Source organism: Haliaeetus leucocephalus, unplaced genomic scaffold (genome assembly GCF_000737465.1).
Source record: "Haliaeetus leucocephalus isolate CR32 unplaced genomic scaffold, Haliaeetus_leucocephalus-4.0 Scaffold1, whole genome shotgun sequence".
Classification (NCBI taxonomy): Eukaryota; Metazoa; Chordata; class Aves; order Accipitriformes; family Accipitridae; genus Haliaeetus; species Haliaeetus leucocephalus.
The window spans coordinates 7,364,316-7,387,500 of record NW_010972437.1 but is presented as its reverse complement, the minus strand read 5'-3'; the positions used below and the strand labels follow the sequence as shown (position 1 = coordinate 7,387,500).

The 23,185-nt window shown below is 43.9% G+C and overlaps 2 protein-coding genes across 2 annotated transcripts; both read left to right on the top strand.

Moving 5' to 3' along the window:
- Positions 1-4,044: 4,044 nt before the first annotated feature.
- Positions 4,045-13,846, top strand: LOC104832864 (chromosome unknown open reading frame, human C2orf80). Its single transcript, XM_010569250.1, has 7 exons — positions 4,045-4,085; positions 4,938-5,019; positions 5,536-5,618; positions 5,766-5,853; positions 6,276-6,353; positions 12,984-13,071; positions 13,671-13,846. Exons 1-7 carry the CDS (start codon positions 4,045-4,047, stop codon positions 13,844-13,846), a joined length of 636 nt encoding a protein of 211 aa, XP_010567552.1.
- Positions 13,847-14,057: 211 nt separating this feature from the next.
- LOC104832854 (gamma-crystallin D-like) lies at positions 14,058-22,110 on the top strand. The gene is given in 5 exon segments (XM_010569238.1): positions 14,058-14,081; positions 20,403-20,496; positions 20,584-20,816; positions 21,837-21,871; positions 21,873-22,110. Coding segments are annotated over 5 exon segments (624 nt in total).
- The last annotated feature ends 1,075 nt before the right edge of the window (positions 22,111-23,185 follow it).

The following is a 23,185-nucleotide window of genomic DNA, read 5'->3' as shown; positions in this document are numbered from 1 at the left end:
CCTCACCTGCGTGCGCGGCGGCAGCCTCCAGGCGGAGAGCCCCGCGGGACGGTGGGCGGCTGCTCCTCGCCGCGGCCGGAGAAGGAGGGAAGGGGGCAGAGGAAACCCTTACCCGCCAGGAGAGTTTTGAATGCAACCGCGGCGACGGCGGCCCGCCCCTCGCCCCGCCCCGCCGGGTGGCGGCCGGGGGAGCGGCCGTTTCTCTCTGCTCCGCCAGGGAAAGCGGGGGCGAGACCCGGCGCGCACAAACTCCAGCCCCAGCGCCGGTTGCGCCGGGGTGGGGAACGTTACTTCGCCCGTCCGTCAGGGCGCGGGCGGGCCTGCCGGTGCGGGGAGCCCGCGCCGCCATTTTGCGCCGCCATTTTGGGCTGGGCCGGGCAGCCGCCGCTGAGGGGAGGCTCTCCGCCCTCCCGGGGAAAGGGGACCCCCAAACGCCGCCTTCTCAGGCGCCGCGGCCCCGCCGCCCTCGGGGCCGGAAGCGCCTAGCTTCCAGGCCGTGGGCGTGAGGCGCTGCTGCCGCCGGCTTGCCTCGGGCACGCAGAGCTAAAACGCTCCTGGAGCGCCTCAGAAAAGCCCGGGAGTCGTTCTGAAGGACAAATCTCACCCAAAAGCTAGGGTTTGTTCGTCTGCAGAATTCAGCACCTGGCTTGCAGCCTTCACCTGCGAAAAGGTGACATTTTACAGTCTTATTAAAAGGAAATTTTCTTCTGAAGTAATTTTCGTTTCAGCCCAAGTTGATGCGTTGCTTTCCACACACCTTCGAATTTGTCCTCAAGAAACTGACATTGCCTGTGCAGATGTGACAATGTTAAAATATTTTAAGGAAATTACATGCAAGGAAAAAGCAGCCAAATAGTTTGAAGAACAGCAGTTTACAGTGGAGGTGCGGAGGGAATTTGCAATACAAACAAGGCTGATAAAAACACTTCTACCAGCTGCCACAGGCATGTGAATGGTAGCCCTTGCAAGAGTCCTAAATCCTACTCCTATTACTATTTTTCTGGTATTTTTTAGTACATTAGCTGATGAGTATTAAATAATACAAATTATTAAATAAATTTATTCCTTTCAACTTAATTCAGTAGTGGATTGACAAAACACCCACCACACCAGCCCTGAAAATCGGACTTGCAGTGGGTAACGATGCTGCAGACACACAGACCTGCCTGTTGCTTTATTTCTTGCTCTGGGGAACCCATGACTGGCATTAAAAGTGCTATGGTGTGGGGAAAAGACTTAAGTGTCCTTCTCTAATACATATTCTGTGCTCCATGCATGACAAATTCCACGGTTCAAGGGGCCTAAACTTGCTTGTACTAAGTTTACTAATTTACTAAGTTTATTAAGCACACTGGTCAGCAAATTAAATTAACAGTGGACAGCTTAAAACCAGAGACCCTCTCCCACCCAGCCCTATTTAAACAGTGGAAATCTTTGCCAGGTGATATTGCACATGTCAGTTACTGGGGTTTCAAAAAGTGATTGGACAAATTTGTGGAAGTAAAAAAAAAAAGCAATGGCTATTAACTGCCAAGACAACATTTTTTTCTCAAGAAGGTCCTGAGCTGCAAATCAGTGGAAAATGGGGAAATACACTGAGAAACTTCGATACTTACTGGCGCAGCTCTTCCGTCTCTTCCCCAGGTGTCCACTAGTGGCTGCGATTTTTTTTTCCCCAGGAAGAGCAAAAACACAGTGCCACTCCCCCTCCCTGCCTTGCAATGACACAGAAGCATTTCTTGCTTTGGGGGAAATAGCAGGGGTCAGTTCACCCCAAGACTAGGGACCACCCTCATTTCAGGAAAGTCACTTTCTTCATCAGGGTATCACCCTTGCTACATCACAGGGCAGGGGTTGGGTTAGCAGGACTTCGGTTCAGTCCTGGTATGGCTATGTCCACTTTGTGAAGGTCACTTTTCACACTCGCCTGGCCATACCAGCAGATAAGCCCTGGGTAGGTGTAACTGGAGGAAAGGCAGGCAGTAGATCTGCGTTTCACAAAGCAGAGCAAACAAGCAGCAGCTCTACTGGAGACATGGGGTTGCCATGATGCCTGCCAGGCGGATGCCCTCAAAAATCAGATCCAACTTGATTACAAGCCTCACAGCTGGAATGAAAGGTGGGGAAGTGCTAAGCTTGGTGCTCCTTTTGCCATAGAATTAAGGACAATGGCCATAAGCATCTATTGCTGCTAGGAGGGGCCATTCCCAAACTCCAGCCCTCCCTCAGTGGCTGCCCATCTGGCTTTCCATTGCTATGCCAAAGACATGGTAGGTGGCAGAACCGTGTCCACTACCTTTACCTCTTGCACCTGCCTAGGCACATGCCTAAAGCTTGGGCTTTGGAAAGAGAGTGGTGAAATAAGGAAGAAAAAGCACAGCACAAATTCTGTAAATACCAAGTAGGCTTTTTCCTGGCAAACATCTATGTCTCATGGTAATACATTTGCTTTTATGTTTCCTTAGGCCATCACAAAGAGAGGCAACATTATGATCATGACTCATAAATCCATTCCTATTGTTTACTAGGTAATAAGCTAATAACATGAGAAGTACATTCCCAGGGAGAAGGATGGCTCATTCCATTCAGAACTATAGCCTGCAAACCTTCCTAATCTACAAAATCCAATAGCCTCTCACTGACTTGTTCGTCATCATGATGCATTGGCTATCAGCAGTCCTGTGCAAGAAGTGCCCTGCATCCATTGGAAGGACAACAGCAGAATTTAGTAAGACGTGTTGGGATTTCTTGGCTGTTAGAATTTCTCCTAATACTGTAAGCAAAAACATAACATTGATGAAAGAGCTAGTAGCAGGATCCTCGCTATATGCCACAAACACTGCAAATAGAACCCTGGATGGGCTCTTGGGAGGTATCGGGTCTAGTTTTTCACCGTTCCATATGGTGGAAGGCTGGAACAGTGGAAGCTGATAGCTTCTTTTACAAGCAATTAGATCCATCAGAAAACCCAGTGAATAGTCTCTGCCTCCCTTGTTAGCAAGTCTTCTATGTTTCCAACTAGCCATTCAGCAGTGAAACTCAATGCCTAGAAGTGTAAAAGGATCATTTAGCTTGAAACTGATAAACCAACCTGAAGGTGCAGGTTTAACCTCTTCTGTGTATTGTTGGTTTGGGGTTTTTTTTTCCATTTAATTTCTCTCAGCTCAGCAGCATTGTTTCTAAGCAACAGGAGAAAGCTGCAGTCTTGCGTGAAGCCATAGCCTAATTTCCCTGGCACACAAACTGAGTGGCAGAGGCAAGAAAGGAACAGCAACATCAAGACGGAATTCCTCTTCATAGATACCTGAAGTCAGAGAGGCTCCAAACACAGATCCTGAGGCCTGTTCCAACAGCTGACACAGGTAGTGCGTGATTTCTTCTGTACAGGTATGAGAGAGAGAATAGGGCTACAATATCCAGTAACTTAGAGAGCTTACTCTAGGTATGTAATTTGTGTACTATGGAGCAGAGGAGTGAAGCATGCACTTTGATAGTACAATAAATTGGTGGGCCAGGTGCTGGCTTCTCTCTTTGCTGTGTCCTGTCAGGCCAGCTGTTACCTCATCTCTTCCAGCCTGTCCTCTTCCCAGTCCATCCCCTCTTTGTACCACATAGGTCTGATTACTACAGAGTGGGGAGAACAAGCCATGTGCTAAGAAACTCAGAATCAGCGGCAGGTCAATATATTGCATTATATGAGAGAATTTACATCACCATGATGGGGATGCAAGCAACCTGCAAGCTGACACTCAAGATTGATGCTCATCTTAAATGGGCTTATTCTGCCCATTTCCCATTACTAAACTCCTTACCCTTACTTTCAGTACTGTGCATGTTGTCTTCTCTTTCTTGACTAGATTTTTCTCAGCTTCTGTTGTAATCTTACTTAGAAAACGGTTTTGACCAGATTTTTGTAGGGAGTCTCCAAGTGTCCCATACTCATTATCTGTGATTCAGATTTGCTCACTGACACAGATACTTGGTAGGATGCACTTTTCTCTCTCCTAGATCCCACTAAGCTTATGTTACAGTGACAGCTAGAGTATGGAAAGAAAACGCCTGAAGAAAGAGATTGAAAAACTCCTGTAAGTAGTAACTGCCCAGAACTGCCTTCATTGCATTTGAGATGGAATTGTTCTCATTGCAAAGGGTTGTATGACCTAGCTGGATGACAACTGTAAAACCGTAGTCTTCTCTTGCTGGAAAGTATGAGCAGACTTCCTCTGAGGTGCTCTTCATTTTCTTACCCACAGTCTGCAGCATGATACCTGACTGCATATGTGACAGTAGAGATGTCAAAGCCCAGAACTTGCTCTGTGTCAGTGGGAATGACCAGGGAGGTGCAGAGTTTCTCCCTTTCAATGCAGCCAGTGCAGCTGCTGTCTGTAAGGGGTCTCCTAGTTCATGCAGCAGTGTCTCATGCTCTTTGACGCAGGAGTGCACAGCAGACAGCTCCTAGGGGAGGTAAGCAGTGTCCCCTCTACTCCATACAAATCCTGTGCCCATCTACCCTAGGACTGCTTGCATGGATCAGTAGTACTTAGTCTGAGGAAAGATTGCAGAATCAGGCCTCTCCTGAATGAGAAGAACAAGCACCACTGAAGCATCTTTCAGTCTGTTGGCTGTACAGTGAAATCCTTCTGTGAGTCCCCAGACTTCAAATACTTGATTCATATTTGTACTTCTTCCTATATTTTGGGGCCTTTGGGGAAGACAGCAGTGTGGTTTGAGGGAAGCTAAGATTAGCAGTGATGCAGAAAACTAACAACTTTCCTACTTAAGAGGTGTCTGTGAGAAATCCTGCGGCAGATTCTTAGCCCTGAATCATACCAAATTTAGCCCCAGTCTTGCACTAGCTTTAGAGTCATCTACTACATTTCTTATGCACCAGATTGCTTACAACCAGTTTTAATTTGGAGTTATTTTCTTGCTTTAAGGGGAGATTATGTTGGCATCAGACTACGAGAAAATGAATTTGATCCAGGAGGACAAAGGCAGCCCACCTTTCTAGATGACATGGTAATCACCAGACTTCATACTTCCTATCCTCTTTAACTGCAGGGCTACTGAGAACTCTGAAGAATGGCTGTTTGGTACAGCTAAGTAACCTGTTCCTAAAATGATCAATAAAAGCCCATTACTGCAATGAGTATCTAAAGAGATTGGCTGTGAATAGCATCCAGGTGTAATGTATCCAAGATAATTCAAGTTTCTGCTGATTTTTCAGCAAGACAAAGCTTATCCACAGAGGACATTTGATAAAGTTCAGGTCAACTAACCAAAGGGAATTATTCACAAACTAAAGCTGTGTGTGCATAACAAAACATCTTTCAGGTAAGCTGAGAAAGTCTTCCTGGCTGTGATTAAAACCCCTCAAACCTCAGCAAGTGTCTTACAACTGGTGAGGTACCCAGTGTAGCTGAGACAATACTGGGCTCCAGCTCACATTTCCCCGCATTTCTCTGGTCTTTCTGTCATCCCTCAGTCAAGCAATTACAGTAAAACAAAACACATAAGGTTCTTTTGTCTTTCCAGGTCCATTACAACTTAGCCTTCAGTGTTGCATTGCTGTGGCTAAGTGACATGGATGCTCAGACTGCACTGACAAGAGAGAAAATGTGAGTATTGCAAAGCTAAGGCCCTGCTGTTGCTGTGGGTTACACCAGTGTGAAAATGGAGTAAAAGCAGCAGTGAATCTAGCCCAGGACTACTTTTTGCATTTATAACACCAGGCTAATAATCTTCTTGTTCAAAACACCATACAGGAATTTTGCAGCTCACAACCGATACACGTATCCCAACCGAATTGAGAGAGAAGCTATGATATTATCTTCATATGCTGGAAAATTAATGGTAAGAGGGCAAGAAAGATAGAAATGTCTTTTGCTCCATGGCAGCAGTCTAGAAACACTCCCTGTACCCTGGATGTCTTTGTTCATTGAAAGCACAGTATACAGACAGTGCAAATATTACAAATCCATCTCATTTTTATCAGGTAGCCATTAAGTTTTGCTCAGCCTTAGAAAACAAAACAGGCAGTTTCAGTAGGTGGTCCTGTGTGTGTAAGTTACTTGTCTCACCCAAGTGCAAAATGGTGACCAAGTTTCAGGACCAGATTTCAATAGATTTGAACTAGCAGCGTGAAACAATACTAGGAGTTCACGTGAAAGCCGATTCAGAGATCAAAGGAAGGGGGTACGAGCTGGATGTCATACGTTCACTTTAAAGAATACTACTTCTGAGAGCTGAACCTCTCTCTTTACCTGTCTTCACAGAACAGCATTCCTATTGAAGAGATCTTTGAGGTTTACAGCATGAGGCCCTCAGCCACACACTGGCAGAGCTCTGCAAATGTGAGTGATTTGTTGGTTTTTCAGCATCTCTAATAGGGTCTGAGTGAAGATCTCTTACCTGTAGTGGCCTGGTCCAGCATGTAGTGCATAGGGCTGGCATTCTAGGAATGCAATCCACACATGGATTATTTCTCTTCTCAGAGTAAGCTGTTGAACTATTCCCTTCTCACATTTGCCATTACAGTTCAGAGCCTTGTGGGTGGCCTTTCAGCATCATAACGAGGTATAAAGCCACCATGTGCAGTTGTGGTTATCCATTGGGTACTTCATTCCTGCTGCTAGTCTTGAGGGTGTGTGTCAAAGCTGCAGAGTGCAGCACTTTTCTTAATTGCTTGCAGATCATATTGTGGGGGGGTCTGTTATAGCTACTGTTTATTCCAGCTCTCCCATACTAATAAAGGAAGGGACTTCATTCTATGGAAAGCAATCACTACTGTTAGACCAGCAGTCATCGAGGATATATGGATGATAGGTGGCAACATCCTACAATAAACTCTCATGTATCTCCTTGTTACAGCAGAATATAAGCATGCAGGTAGCATTCATGACCACAGGCTAGGTACAACAGTGTGAATTTTATCTGAAGTTAGCACTTTCCTTTGGGATTGTCATCTGGCTGCCAAAGATGTACTTTATCTGTGCCCAGTCCACTCAGGTTGCAAACCAGAAATCATCAGGGGACAATACCTAACGTTTGCTAGCTCCTGGCCTCTAGTGCTGCCTTGCACTGCTTGGCCTCACTGAGGAGCTAAAGTTGCTTTGCTGGCAAGTATACCCTGTAGGCAGTTGTATAAGCCAGTAAAACTCTCCCTGCATAGTCCACCTCTTTGCTACAGTTTTCCTGCCCTCCTCTTTTGTATGGACTCTGCAGATCCTTCGTGGTCTCCTTGACTCATTCTTATTCCCCTGTAAACTGATAAATCTTCCAGCTAAGGAAGTATGCTGTAGGTCTGAGATAAGGCATTCATCAGAGGAACCAAAGATGTGAAATTTGGCTAAAGACCTTCAACCCTGCAAGACAGAGACTTCCTGCCATACCTCCATGGGGTTTTTTGTAAGCTATTGTATGCTGCTTAGCAGAGTGTGCCAACACTGCAGGTCTTAATCTGGGATCGTGTTTAGACAGGTTCAATCAGTGCTATGTTTACAGAAGCCAACTCTCAGAAGGACACTCTGACACTTGCATAGGCATTACATGACACTGTTCAAGGAGATTCAGTATCTACATCCTAGGAATCCTTCCTGGATCCCAGTAAAGGATCAGAAATGGCACCTGTCAGAGAGCCTTAAATTCTCCCTTTACTGCAGTGTGAAAAAGAGTTGAATAAGAAGACAGTGCTAAGCCAATTTTTACTTGCAGTGCAGTGCACTCCTATGGAAGGTGGACATACAGATTAAACAGAACAAAGCAGCAACTCTGTGACTGCAGGGTCATGTGTGTTACCTGTGCACCTGCAGGGAAAAGATGTTCTAGAGTCTGGAAGTACCCTTGTGCCAAATCATATAATAGTAGCAGAAAACTTGCACAAGGTTTTACAGTTCAATTATTGCAGAGAGAAGAGGTAACATTACCTTGACTTGCAGATTTGATTAGACTATCTGACTTTGGGCAAGTCATTTAATCTCTGTCCTAATCAATCTGTGGCACAGTCTCGGTCATTATTTGCAGTTTAAAAGCCTCCAGAAAGAAGGAGGCTATGTTTCCTTGGGCATCGTGCTCTGATAACACAGCCTGCTGTCAGCCCATATACCAGAGTTGTTTGGGTCTAGTCAGCTCTCAAGACAGACAGCAGAGTGTGTGCCTCCTGCTTCCCTTCACCTGAGATTTCTAAGAGTGTATTTACGTAAACAAAGGAATCCAATACTGTTTAATACCTTCCAGACAAGTCACATCCCTGCTTTTTGGGAATGAAACCTTCGTGTGGAATGATCTATCAGGTCTTAGGGACCTTGTAAGACCTGAGCAGTTTTAGATGTTAGGACAACTTCTGCATCTCTAGTTCAAATACCTTTCTATTTACATTGGGCATTGTGACGGTCTGACAAATTCAAATGTCTCAAACATCCGCTAAAAGAGCTTTGGTGGACAAAACGGCCTCTGTAAAAATGCTGGAGTTTTGTGAACAGGACAATGTGGACAGAGGAGAGGGCCCCACGGAGGGTGGGAACGCACTTCTCCAAGGCCCCAATTCCTTATCTTGAGTGACCAGGAGAAGGAACACAATTTATGCCTTCCTGGAGGAAGAAGGCCCCATGGAAGTTGGGACTGTGCTTCTATCTTAAGTGGTCATACCAGCAGGAAAAGAGAAGCAACTCCACAATGAACACCCCCCCCCCAAAGCTACCGATTCCAGTGAACCCCAGGTGTGGGAACTGCGCATGCTGAGATAGAACGAATCCTCAGCGCGCGCCCTCCGGAACTGGATCTCTACGCTGGCTGGACCAACGCTGGACCCAGGACTGGTGAAACCCTTCTCTTCTCTCTTTCTTTTTTCTCTCTCTCTCTCTCTCTTTTCCTTCTCTCTTTTCCACAGTCCCTACACCTCATCCTTTGAAACATAAACCATTGACCAAGTCTGAGACTAGGAGTGGACCTAGCCGCCCCTGAGCTCCTCTTTGAGAAGGAGTCCAGAAAGCAAGGGGGTCTGCTCTGAACCTCGTGACTCAACGGGAGGGCTCTCCTTCTGATACATTTCATGTTCCTTTTTCCATTTCATTCTTTCTGTACTTTCCTCCTCTTCTCAAACAGCGGCTTAATGACATGTTGCAAGGTTCATATTAACAAGTTCATGTGTACTTGGACAAAGTTAGCTAGGTTGAATAAATGTTGATTGTTGTTTGAACTCCCCTGGTGTCGTTTCACCTTAATTCTGACAAAGGAAATCCATGAACCTGAGTCGCTCCAACTTTGGGACGCGACAGGCATAAATTGCAGGGTTTACTGCTTTCATGCAGTTTCACACATCAGTGCTGTGTTAGGCATAAATGGCAGTGTTTAGGCAGCAAGGGCTGCAGTGGTGACATATATGGGAGGAGACCATGAACTGTCCTGTGCCAGTCAGCTCAGAAACCTGTGTAAGCAGCCAGGCATGAGCCAAAACTTCAGCCAGAGGAGCACATGGCACTGCTACTCAAACATATTTAAGAAAGAACAGCAGCTACTAGGGAAGGAGACATGAGGACACTTGTAAGGAGCCGTACACAGTGACTATTAAGAGAGACATGGTCTTGGAAGGAGACATTCCCTCCATGCCATGGCCTGCAGGGACAAAAGCACAGAGGAAAAGTGAGAAGTACAGAGAAACACCAGACAGAAACCATTCGCACATGAGCCCAAACTCCTTTGCCACCCATCACCTCACAGAAGGAATTGGGACAGACTGAATGTAACCATGAAAAAACAAGGGAAGTTGAGACTAGGCAGGGGAGGAAAGGTGCTTACTATATTTAACCTCTAGAGTTTGACCTCTTGATGCTTCCCTCATTATACCACCACTGGGATCAGAAACCTCTAGCAGCATAAGGGTTACTTCTAAAATCCCTGCTCCATCTTTTTAGTCTAAAAAGCCACCCATTGCATGCTAGAATACTTGAATGATGTGCTCCTGGGTTAAGAGGTTTATGAAGGCATTTTGTTGGCATGCCTCTTTCTGGCTTAAATGCCTGGCTGACCACAGACTTCATGGTTCCTTTCTGGCCTGCACACTGGCGTGGGACTTTGCCAACCCAAGCAAACAAAGCACTGGTGCAGGGAAAGCAGACATATAAAAGCTCTTTGTCTTCAGTAGCTGACCTTCAGGGAGATGGTTTTGTTCTTTAAAGTGCAGAAGCAGCTTTTTTGGCTCTGTTGTGCTGTTCCTCTGTTGGACCTCTGCTGAAAATTATCCCCAGGCTACCAGAAAAAGAAACTGTATATGGTCCATGCAAAACTGGATATAGCAGGCAAACATAACTGAGCAACCAGATGGATTAAAAAAAAAAAAAAAGCCTTCAGTAGACAAAAAGGAGATAGATACTCCAGCTTTACTGATCAGATCTCATCTTGGCCCTGTAGAGATTTCACCAGTTAAAACTCTTGAATCCTATCCTGCCTTGAAACTAATACCAATACTTAGTCCCAGTCTTAATGTGGTCCCATTCCCAAGCATACTTAAAAGGCTTTCATCATTGCTAGCATCACACACCTTGCAGATTCCACTCCACACTTTTTGAAGTGTTCTGCCCGTTAGGTCTGAGAGAGTCCACCAAAGAAGAGGTACCAGTTCAGTGGTACCAGTGACTCCTAGCTTTGGCTATAGCGATAGTAAGCTATTGCCCCCTTCTCCCACCAGCCTACTGTCTAGACTGGTGTGCTATGAGCAATAAAGTGGAAGGAATCTCCTGCTGCATAAAGGCATAATGCATTTGGATCCTATAATATCTGTGCCTTTTAAAAAATGTTACATTTTAAACTCAAGTTTGCCCCTTTTGCCCCATTAGTAATAGCAAACTAGCTCCAGCCTTCTCTCTTTGAACAGAGCAAAAAGCTGAACTATTCACCTCCTCCTCTACCTTAGGCAAGAAAAGGGCAGTCCAACTATTCACAGCCACACTAAGATGTAACCCAGCTTTTGGGCCTTTGGCATAGTGCTTTACAGAAGACCATTCCCACCAGTGTGCTCTAATTATTACTAATGTGGAGTGGGGAAGGAGGCTATGCAGCATCCATGGAGATATAGCCTGCTTCACAAGGGCCTTGCCTGTGTTCAGAGCAAGTTTCTCTAGCAGCATATCTTTAGCCATTTAAGTGTAATTGCCCTTTAAAAACATAGAGGAAGTATTATAATCTTTAATTCATGACTTGAGTCACAAGAAAGTATTCTGTATGGCCCAGCTATTTAATGAAAGAGCATTTGTGCTGGAATATATAAATTTTATCTTCAGTAACACAGACTTTCTTGACATTTCCCAAGCAACCATTAAAAGTTGCTGTGGAACTGTAATCAGACTATAATAGTTGGTCCACATGTTATTCACAGTGTTTCTGGTGCACCTTTTGGTGTTTTTTAACCTGCCATGCTTAGCTGTAATATTAATGATGGACTACCACCTGGTGTCCAGAAAGGACTAGAGCTCACTCCAGCTCACAGGTGCATCAGAACAGCCTTGGCCATAACCTTTCTTAGTTTAATTTTCCCATGTCAAGAACTAGAAATGTCACTAGATGCCATGTAGGGGCATTTCAAAACATGTTAGTTTGAAGGAGGGATCTTCCCCTCTGCTCCTGGGATAAGTGGGTGGATCAGCTCTCCCTCCTGTTGCTGTGAACATTACGCTGTATGTGTTTACTGTCATGCTTCTTATGGGCAGGAATCCTTTTGTCTAGGAATTTCCAACCCAGGATATTTTTAGAAATCTCCATTTTGAGTGCACACCATACACTGCAGAGGAGTGATGTTTTCTTGGAAGGTTTCCAGCTACTCATGCTGTTATCCGTGGTGGTTTGTTGTTTTTTTTTTTTTTTTTCCTGGGGGTGGGGGAGGGTGTTAGTGTTGTTTTAGCTTTGATTTATGTTCTGATATTATGCAAGCAGAGACAAAGAAAGAACAGAAACAGTCTTTCTGTTCATCTCATGTTACTGTGCATTTGCCTAGATCCTGCCCCTAGTGGACTCAGGGATACTTCCTTGACGGTCATGAGGTAGCAAAGTTACAAAATTTTCTGAAGAGAAAGATAAGCCATTGTTATCAGGATATCCAGTTTCTATTTAAGCCAACAACGCTGCTTAATTTTAATCATGGATTTAAGATTATTCCCACTCTATAAGAAAGGAACGGAAATGCTTTGCTGAATTTGGAAACTAAGGGTAATTTATTTTGCAAAGCCCTAATTAGTTTAAGAGGTTAAATCTACTGTTTTCATTAACAGTAACTCTTGGAGCACAGCTTGTGCCTCCTTAAGAGTCCTCAACTCAAAGAGCTGGAACCCAGCCCACCTCAAAATTCAATTTCTGTGGATCTCAGGTTTGGTTATCTTCTCCCCCCACCCTTTCCCATCAAAGTAAAGTGGAGATTCCTGTTATCCTCCATCACTTTTGAAGTCTTGGCTTAGATCTCCTTGAAAATCAAGCACTAGCTTTACCAAGATATGTAGATACTTAGGAAGACTAAGTCACATCCTAGTGGGAAATTAGGGTCCAGAAGATTTCTGATTCATGAGAAGGGACATCCTAGCCTGAGATGGATATAATGGTTGCTATCCCAACTGCCTGCTGCTTCTCAGAGTTTCCTACCCCATTGTCCACCATTTCAGGAGCTGTCATGTGAACAGCTGATATCCTGCCCACCAGAATATTATGGCAGACCACAATCCCCAGGCTGCACCAGTACATACGGGTCTATAAAATGCAGCAGTTCAGCTACTGTGTGGACAACTGAAATGTCTGGGCAGGGGATGGGCACTTCAAGAAGCAGGGTGCACCAAGCAGCCAGGACAAAAACTGCCAGCAAAGCTGTGCTAATTTATCCATCAGTTCTGAAGCAGAAACTGAAGCAGTTTTCTTACTTTCCACTGACCACAAAAGCATATGCCCATTTGGCTTAGCACATAGTTTCTGCAGACATACTAATCTATGAATTGTTGTCCTTCCAGGACCACTGGATTCAACCTTTCAAGCTCTCCCTGCATCCATTTGCCATGCTGACTGCCCCTAAAGCTGCAGAGTATGCCTGGAAGCAAGGTGAGCACATTTCAGCCCAACTCCCACAACGCCAGGGTGCAAGGACATGGGGCAGCAGCACCTGTCCCAGCAGAGCCACCAAGTTACAGGCTGCTGAGCTCCAACAGCTGCACGTGCAAAGGATAGTGTAAACCTTGGTCTGTGCCTATTCTCTTGTGGGGGCATGGGGGGAGTGGGTACAGGCATTTCCTCATTGTAGCCTAGAAATAGTGTCTAGCTCAGGTGCCTGAAGTTCATGAAAATTGCAAAAGGAGCATTTTCCTCAAGGTGAGGTAAACAATAAGATTACACGTTTCTAGTAGAATCAGCCTTCATGTCTGACAATCAGTTGTTTGTTCTTAAGCTTGGACTAATAGCAGGACTTTTGCAAAGGTCACTTATGCTACTGGCCAGTGAAAGAGCCACCCCCTGCCCCCTTCCCTGCTTCTTCTCCAAGTGGAGCAAAAATGAAAGTAACTTCAGGAGCATTAAAGAATTTGAAGCTGGGACCCCTTACCTCCAACCATGTATTGCAACTGATCCCATGCAGTAGGTCTGTAAACCAGCCTGGGGCCACTCTGTAAACTCAAGATGATGCGAGACTCTTTCTCCCTCTCAAGGCATCAAGTACCCGACAGCAGCAGCATATCAAAAGACCAACCCACGTTCAGCAAGTAGAGCTAAAAAGGACAGCAAGCAACTGGACTCACTGACTAGACGGAAGCAACAGGTTGACAAAGTAGGTCTGAAGAATTCACACAAGCCAGTAAAACTGTTTTTGCAACACTACCACTGAATGTCAAAGCTGGAGCAGCACTTCTAGCCATCAGAGCACGCAAAGCCTTTCTTGTCTGCCCTTCTCAGCACTCTTTAGCATGAGATGTTTCATAGTAGCACTAATCTATAACATAGTGTCAATCCTAAATTGTACCTTTATGGCAACTGTATCACACCTTGGCAGGAGGTGTCACTCATGAGCTGGAAAGTCAACTCCAGTAATACTCAACATGCACACGGAAGGCACTCTTCTGGTAAGTATCCCTGCAAAACACATTCACTGCTATCACTTTTAGGTTAAAAAAAACTAGTTGAAGACTATTTTTGAAAAAAATTAACAAAAACCTGACTCCATAAAGAGCCCAGTAATGTCAGATTAGCCTAGCATGTACATGAATTAGGTTCTGCCTTTCTATTTGTCCATGATTTGCTAAAGCCTATTGTTTGCTGCAGCTCCACTGAGCAGGAGAGCTAAGAAAACATTCCAGCAGCAGGGCTGGATTTGACCGAGTAAAGGGGCTCCCCCACAGCCCTGAGTTCAATGTGCATCACATGTCACACAGCAGGAGGGAAGCTGCTCTGCCATGCACTCCCCATCTCTCCTGATGGATTCAGCCCTGCATGCTGTGCTTGTGCTTATTAACATTTGCATCCTGCAGGGAGCCACAGAAGCAAAACAAGAAAGCGCTCCAGAGAAGCCTGGAACAGAGTCAAAAGCAAGGAATGCAAAAGAAGCAAAGACATAACAAAGACCCAGACTTCATGTACCTCACTTAGCTGTAGGTGAGCTAACTGACGTCTTCTACCTTAGCTTTGGTAATACATTTGCGACTTGTGTTTTGGGTTTTTTTGTTGTTTTTGTTGTTGTTTTTAAATCTTAGCAGTCATTCCTTTCTCTCCACCCCTCATATCTTGTAGCCAAGACCCTGACATTCCCTCCTCTTCCCTTAGCCACAGCTCTCCTGCTTCCCTGCCAGTGTGTTGGGAGCTTACATTTTCCCATTGCGTCCCTACTGCTTCTCAACCCACCATGCTACTTTTACATAGCCAAAGAGAGGATGCAGCACTTCAGAGACAGGGATTACACACTTCCCTTTGTCCACAGTGCTGTGCAATTCCCACACGTGATCCAGAGTGGGGCAGGAATGAGCTTCCCTGCATGTGACATGAGGAGTTTGCCTTTCAGGATGATCCCATTTTCTTCAGCTCTCCCCTGTAACCATCCTGCTTTCTTTTTTCCTTAAAGGACTCAGCTGAAGAAAAAGCCTCTTCCTGCAGTGCCAGTATAGCACTGAAGCCTGTCTTCCATTCCCCATTTGTAGGTCTCTAATGGTTTGCCTCTGTTATGTCCATGCTGTGCTGCCCAAGAACACTCCCCATTTCTCAGAGGGGCTGTCACAATCCTCATGCTTGTACAAACTCTACCTTGGGAAAAGAGTTGGGTGCACATGGTTCTCCTTCCACATCCCTCTCTTCCTCTGGCTGGAAGCCTGGGCATGCAGTATGGGCTGTTCTATAGGACTTCTTCTACTTAATTTCATAGAAGTTTCAGGGCTCAGTGGGGTAGTAGATGTGTTTGCTGCTAAGAGGTGTATTTAACACTAACTGCAGGGTAGAGAGACTCCATCGAGCTCTTTACATATAAAAATGATAGAAATTAAGATTCCCAGCTACTTCTAGCCAAAGGATAGACATCCATCCAAAGTGTGGTCACATATTGTACAGCTGCATTAACCCATGCCTTGGAGATGGTCCTGTACTCTAATGCAAAATATCTGCTAAAGGAAAAACCAATAAACACTTGTGAAGCAAAACTGTTTTTCTTCTTCTGCCCACCGATTCTCAGTCACTGAGCCCATTTATGGAGATGCCAAAAGACAGCACTACACAAGAAAGCCTGGGAACGGTTAAACTTAATCACAGATTCAAAGGGTCTTTTAGAAGTCCTCATGGACTCAAAGCTTGCTTTCAGCTCAGCAGGTTCACAGTTTTTTTGGTTTTTTAACATATCACAAATTTCCTATTAAAATTGGTCTAAAAAAGAATGTTTTTGCTGTAAACACCTGTCCTTTCACTTCTGAGCTCTCCATGGGGAAAGACGTAACCACAGCTTGGTACATTCAGAAATTACAGATTAACTGGTGAGTCTTTGTGCTGATATTGATGGGGCTTCTTGGCCATACCATGCATCCCCCCCACTTTCGTTTCAAGCATGTGAGCCAAAATTCAAGGCCCAGGGAGTCAGATTAGAAGGCTAGAGGGGACTCAAGATAAACAGCAACATCACCCTCCCTTACAAAGGAACTCTTTAGCCATGCATTTCTGTAGCACCAGCTGTTTTGGCCTGGTTTGTTCACTCTGCAGGAAGTGGGATTACTGGAATACACTATCCAATCCCATTTAGCAGTTCCTACCTCTCCTCCATGGCCTCTGTTCACTGCTGGGACAGGTCTGACCTGTCACATTCAGCACAGGCTCATTCCTGGAGCTCAGAGCATCCATCAGCTTCTAAACAGAGGTTTCTGTTCTTGCAAACAAATTCAGTAGAGCAGTAAGGAGCAGCCAGTGCTAGGACTGGAGCAAATTTCATTCCAACTCAAACAGCATCAGGCTGACCCCTTGAAAGCCAAAGTAGAGATAAATTGTACTTTGAAATGAGGTCATTACAAGAGGGGAGGAGGGGATATTGCTGCTGAGCACGTGAGTAAGAGAACAATGGCGAGAGGGTGGTTAAGATTAAACAGCTAGAGAGAGATTAACATCTCATGACTGATTTTTGTTCACTGACCTGCAATAAAATAAACAATAAGACTTTAACAAATAGGTGATTAGCCATGTTATTCCAGTGCTGCCTTTGCTATTAGAGTAGTGCCATGTTCTTCACTTTTCATTGGCTAATGCTTCCTGGTTTTTACAGATAAGGCTGGTGGAGTTAAGAGAAGTAAGCAACAGAAAACTTGCTATGCTAACAAGCATAAAACCAGTATTTCATTTTCAGAGTGCAGGTACCTGCCCCTTCACTACTCCCTCCCCTGTTGGCTGGCTGGTGTCCGACTATCTGCACACAAAAATCAAGGCCAGCAGATCATGATTTGCCATTCATATGTTCACATTTTCAGACAGTCAAAATCAAGGAGCTGAAAGGTGCTTGTAGATGTGTGCACAGTGGGATTTGTGAATGATAGCCTTCTGCCACCTTGACTGAAATTTCCTCCTTTCCTGAGCTATATTGTCTCCTGAATAAAAAAAAGGTTTTGCTGTGACCAGACCAATTAGCCAGGACAACTTCAAATCCTCTTCTCAGCTATGCAAAAAGCAATGGACATAGTTCAGAGCTCAGAGGAGATACACAAATTTTGTTCTACAGGACCCAGAAGAGACCTCTGATCATACATGCAGACTTAGCACCAGTTGTCACATGCATACAGTTGGTGCCTACCACTGCACTGCAATCGTATCCACTGTGGGAAAGGCAAGAGACCATTCTGGGTCTGTTCTAAGTGCCTGAAATCATGGTACTGAGGCCTTATGAAGCAAGTGGGGAACTGAACAGGACATCATCCACTTTCCCTTTGGCAATTTAAGAGCTGCCCGTTGCACCCCAGAGACTGACTCCAGTAGCAGAATTCATGGTGGCAACTTGATACTGCAATTCACAGCCCAGTTTATGACACTGAAATCAGATTGTTTCAGCTAACTCTTTTGGCTTTGAACAACACAGCAGCTGAGACACAAACATACTGCCTGCAGGACCAGAGGTGCTAACTTCTTAAATTGCCCCACACGATCTTGAGAGTCAAAGTCTTTAGACCATAGCCAGTTGCTAGAGCACTGCCCATGCAAGCAAGCCCCGATTTCCCCCTCATTTCTGCTACAGTAATCCCGACTTCAGACATGTCACTACTGATTCTCTAGCTATTCTGAAAATTCTCACTCATTTTGGTGAAGAGCTTTTTCCTAGTCAAATGTCAGGTGGAAACATCTAGCATCCACCTTGGAATGGCAAAATACCCATTTTTTGTAAGAGGCTGTTTTTTCTGTAGGACAAAAATATAACCAATCTGTTCTGAAAAAAATCAATTTTGTCAGGACAGAATCTAATGTATTAAGTGCATAGGGCTATATATCTTCAAGAGGCAGCCAGCAACAAGAGCAAATACCAGAAGCAAAGCAATGAGAAATTCAGTTTTACTCAATCTCTCTAAAACAATGTAAAGGATGCTGACTCCATGAGGGGAGTCATGGTTGAAAGACCAAGCATCTCTGCTGCATTTTCTGTATCTAAGAATGGTTAAAGGTGCTCAAAACAGGAACTAGCCCACACTGGCTCCAAAAAGGAGTTTGTTTGCAGCAAAGCAGAGTCAGAGAGAACACAAACTGCCAAATTCTGCTCAGACTGTCACCAGGTCAGGTGCTGTTATGGAAGTGATTTGCCAGGTAATTGCACACAGGTATTCCCACTGCCAGTGCTAAACACATAGTCCATTTATGTGAAGCAAGTGTGGGATGTGGTCGCCAAAGACATCCAGGGCTAGACTTTACGGCCTTTCATGGGGACTTGCATTAACATTCCTTGTTCAAAGAACTCATGTGCAATCCATGCAGCAGTAACTGTTTCTCTACGTTATTCATCATCCCAAAGATCTACCCACCAGTTTGCCATACAGTTGGACTTGATCTTAAGCATCTTTTCCAACCTAAATGATTCTATGATTCTATACACAAGGGATTACACTTTGAAATAGAGTCAGATGTGACATTAAAGCACTGTGACAACTTTGCACTAACTTTCTGTATTAAGTATTTCTTGCATGCTCACACTGCCTGTTAGCAGTTCCACTGAGTCCGGGTCAGCAACCCATGCAGCCAGCAGAAAAAAGCAAGCCCTGAACAGTGTACTTACAGTAATAGCAACAATACATCAAGTCAAGTACAACAGTCAAGCAAACATCATGACAAGGAAATCCAACCGGATGAAGGCAGGTGGTCTGAGGTAACCCAGAAAGCTTGGAAGAATAGGGCTGAATATACTAAAGAGAACAGGAGGGTATATCTAACCTGTTTGGAAATGGTGAGTGCACATTAGCCCCTGTCATTTAATAAGGATACAGTCAAAAACAACATCAGTGGAGTGGTTTGTGGTGGAAGGAAGTGAAGGTGGAGGTTCCATATTCCCCCTATCTGTTTCCCCAGAAGACACTCTTGTCTTTCTCTTTCTTCTCTTGCTACAGCACTGCAAGTCCTTTTCTTTGGCCTGAAACCTCATAAGCAAAGTTGCACTCCACTAAATCTCCCAAACTTTGCCCTGCTCTCCCTGCTTACAGCCACAAACGGTCATTTGTTCCACTGAAGGTGGAGACTATGTAGTTGCAAATAGAACCCTTTTAAATAAATTAGATCTACAAAGGTGTTCATCTGCATGCCAAGTTAACTGACGAATCATGTTGACAAGATCTTTACATGCTTGAATAAGTTTCCCTAAATACATAAGATTATAAATCTGTTTCTGGAGTGCAGTAGTTTCTTTTGATCTGGAGCCTCACATACTGGTGATATAAGACAATTGTATAACCAACTTTGCATATTTCATGAAGAAGTTTGCTTTTAAGAGTCTAAGATTTAGGTGCAAGAAAATGATAATCAGAATAGAACAAGTCAAGGTTTGTTTCAGCCCTGCACCAAAGAAGAAAAAAATGACAGAAGAAAAGTTCCAAAATGGAGGAATACGGTTTTCTGTAACCTACTAGCTGTGCTTTAGTGTTAAAACACTCTGCTTTAGCATTAAACAAAAATCCTTCCTGGTTCCAGATAGAGAGCAACTTGAGTTTAATGCAGCCTGAGCCTGCTCCCTTTGAATTTTTCAAACAGACTTTCAAAGGGAAAAAATTGAACCAACTGACCCAAACTGATTTACAACATTAGCCAGTAATTCAGATACACTGATAAACATCTAAGAAGAACCATTTGATTTCAATCTTTTTAGTCTTCAGGGATGCAGCACTTAACCACACACCATGAAGGGACTGAAACTTTTAATCACTATTTCCTCCTAACGCATCTGTACACAATAGAAGGGATTAGTAGGCAAAAGCTAACACCACCACATGAGATGGAGACTTTTCCTGTTTCTAGGATAAAGTGGATGACAAAGGATTGAAATTAAAGCAAAGTTCTTCTGCTCTCACAAAATGAAAGATTACCATGCAACAAGCTTAGGCAAGAGGTAATTGACACAGAGCGGGGAAGGAGAGGAACAGACTTACACCAGAAACTGCTCAAGTCCACTGAGTCCGATAGCTTTCAGGCAAAGGAGGTTCTGTAAGGAACCATTCTTATACACAAATCCCCCATTGGGTCAGGTGCACCACATGAAACAGTTGATACCAGCTGAAAGTGTAGTCCACCCCACAGTTACACAATAATTCACTTGCACTTAGCATCAGCAAATGCAGCCCAAAACCCAGAAAAACAAGAGTGCCACATGGTAAATGCAATAAATGCCATAACTACAATAAAGACAAAACATGAGCTCTCCCCAAGGCTTAGAATGGACCCTTTTGTGTTACTTTTTGCAGATGCACAGCATTAGGACTATGGTATATAAAAGCAACCACAGTGTTTGCTCACAGCTCTCGGCTTTCACCTCAGCGACTGCCAAACATGGTAAAGGTAAGTGGAAGCCCCAGTATGCCAGTATCCTGCTCTGACACAGACACTGGGATAGACTATGAGTCTTTGCAAACATTTATACTGCAGATCATTTTTTTTATGAAGACAAGAGCTTCTGGGGCCACTGCTATGAATGTAGCAGTGACCACCTTGACCTGCAGTCCTATGTGAAACAATGCAATTCCATCCAGGTGGAAAAAGGCAGCTGGATGGTTTCTGAGAAGCCCAGTTACTCAGGACACCAGTACTTTTTAAAAAGGGGAGACTATTCTGACTTCCAGAAGTGGTTCAGTCTCTGCGACTCCATCAGGTCTTGCCCTGTAATCCTATAAGTGGGTACTGCTTGGAAGTGTATCACAGTTTAAGAAATTGGGTATAGTTTATCCTTTAAGAATATAATTATACAGTCTCTTCAAGTAACTCAAGAGTTCAGTAAGGCAATGCGAAGTTTCACTAGAGATTAAGGAAATAATCTGTTTAATATCAGTGCTATTTCCAGGGCCTGTTCATAACTTGTTGATGCTAAAAGAAAGCTGAGTGACTACTTCTAGGTAGAGAATGTTTTTACATTACCCAGAGAAGGGCTAGCAGGGCCATTTGATATAAAGTTCTGCTGTGGGCTCATGTATGCAACCTGCATATGACCATACTATGTTATGATTCAAAAACACAAGAACATGTTAAATCAGATTTGTAATTGGTACGGTTTTCCTAACATAAAGGCTGTGTGGGTTAAAATCAGGCAAAGAATTAATACTTGCTAAAGTACTTCTCTTATTAGCGAGATATACTATACAGTGTGAGCCTTAGCAGCAGGAACGCTCCACATGCCCGTGCTTCACATAGCTCAACAGTTTGCCACATGGCAATTGCCTGTGCACGAGTGTATAATGGGAGCATATGGAGTAATGTGGTAAATGTCTTTTAGTAGCATAATTCTGAAAAGGCCACATTATTCGTGCTTGGTCACGAGTCAGTGCCACAGATCATCTCAAAATCACATGAATACATTTTCTTCTATTGTCACAATATGGAGTCCTTATAAATCCCATTTCTTCAAATCATAAAGAATCCTCCATTTACTTCCTACCACACATGTGATCATACCCATTTGCTGGCACTCCTGAGCTACGCCATGTGGGTAAGAAGTAAACCTCCTCTATTAGCTTCAAAACAGTGAGTCTCTTCACAATCCTATCTCCAGATTAGAACACAATTTCTCAGAAACGCACATAGTAGCTGGGAAAGTTGCCTTTTTCTGTACATCTCTCTTGTTCAGTAATGTCAGAATCAGTTAAATTTCTGTCTTTCCTACATTTTTGCTGTGTTTGTGACTGCAGAATTCTCTTTCCCACAAGATTCAGCTCTATGAAAAAGGAGCTCCAAGGCCAAATGTTGGGGTTCACTGACGATTGCCCATCAGTCCCAGGCTACATCCATCTCCCTGAGATCTGCTCCCTCAATGTTTTAGGTGGCTCTTGGATCTTGTATGAAATGCCCAGCTTCAGGGGCCGACAGTATTTACTGAAACCCAGGGAATACAGAAGAGTTCTTGACTGGGGTGCAGTAAATGCCAAAATTGTCTCTTTGCAGAGGCTGACTGACTTGCACTGAGTTATTACTCCCACACTAAATAAACAGTGAATGCGTTCCAAAATCCTTGTTCAAATGAATCTTCCTTCAGTACTACAAACAAATTAAAGTTGCGCAGTCCAGAGGGAAATCCGATTTCTCTCACATTTTAGGGGGAGAGAGGGAATACTTCAAAAAAATATTCACAATTATCTAGCTGTGGATAGTATAGAGCTCCTTAGTTATTACTTCACTGGATATAGCTATTAATGGGAAGGTCTGATTCTTTCATCCAAGTTTTCCCCAGTTTCACAAGTTTTGATCTAAGAAGAGATTCCAGCTTTATACTTACCAGGGTTAACAATATGCAGTTGGACATTTAACAGTTACTTAAATTATCATGTACAGTGGAACAGAAAAGTAAGTCCCATTAATAGTTATATCCAGTGAAGTACTGACTGAGGAGGAAAAGGACAGAAAGATGCAGAGGAACTTAGAACAAGCTGAACACTGTATTTGGCATCAAATTCTTCATGCAAACAAGCTGCTCCATGCTACACCCAGTCCAGCAAAGCTTTCCAGTCTTATCTCAGCTTATTCCTCCAGAAAGAATTTTTCCACATCTTTGAATCACACCACCTTTATATAGCATGTTTTAGTGAACCTGTACTTCATGAACTAAATGTTTACCTGGTATCAATCGCCCTGCGCCTACTAACTTCAGAGCTGTACTGATCTGCTGCAGCAGGAGATTGAGCCAAATCCCTTAGTTGCCAGGCTATTCTGCATGCAAAAAAAATTAATAAGCAGACCAGTGTGGATTAGAAACAGGACATCATCTTGTTGTGCTGGAAAAATTCTATTGCAGCATTAATTATCTTTCAGGTAATTATGTATATGCCTACTAATCATCTCTGAATCCTGTGCCAGCAGGCACTCTGTGCAATAATGAATGAGAGCCATAATAAAATATAACAAAACACAGTTAAGGGTTCTCACATCTTAACATACCTCTTCTTATTTAGGTAGTGGAGTCTAGATATTTTTTTTTCCATGCATAGTTAGGCAAATATACTACTACTCTTCAGCAAGGTACTGGACACTTTTGGAAAGATAA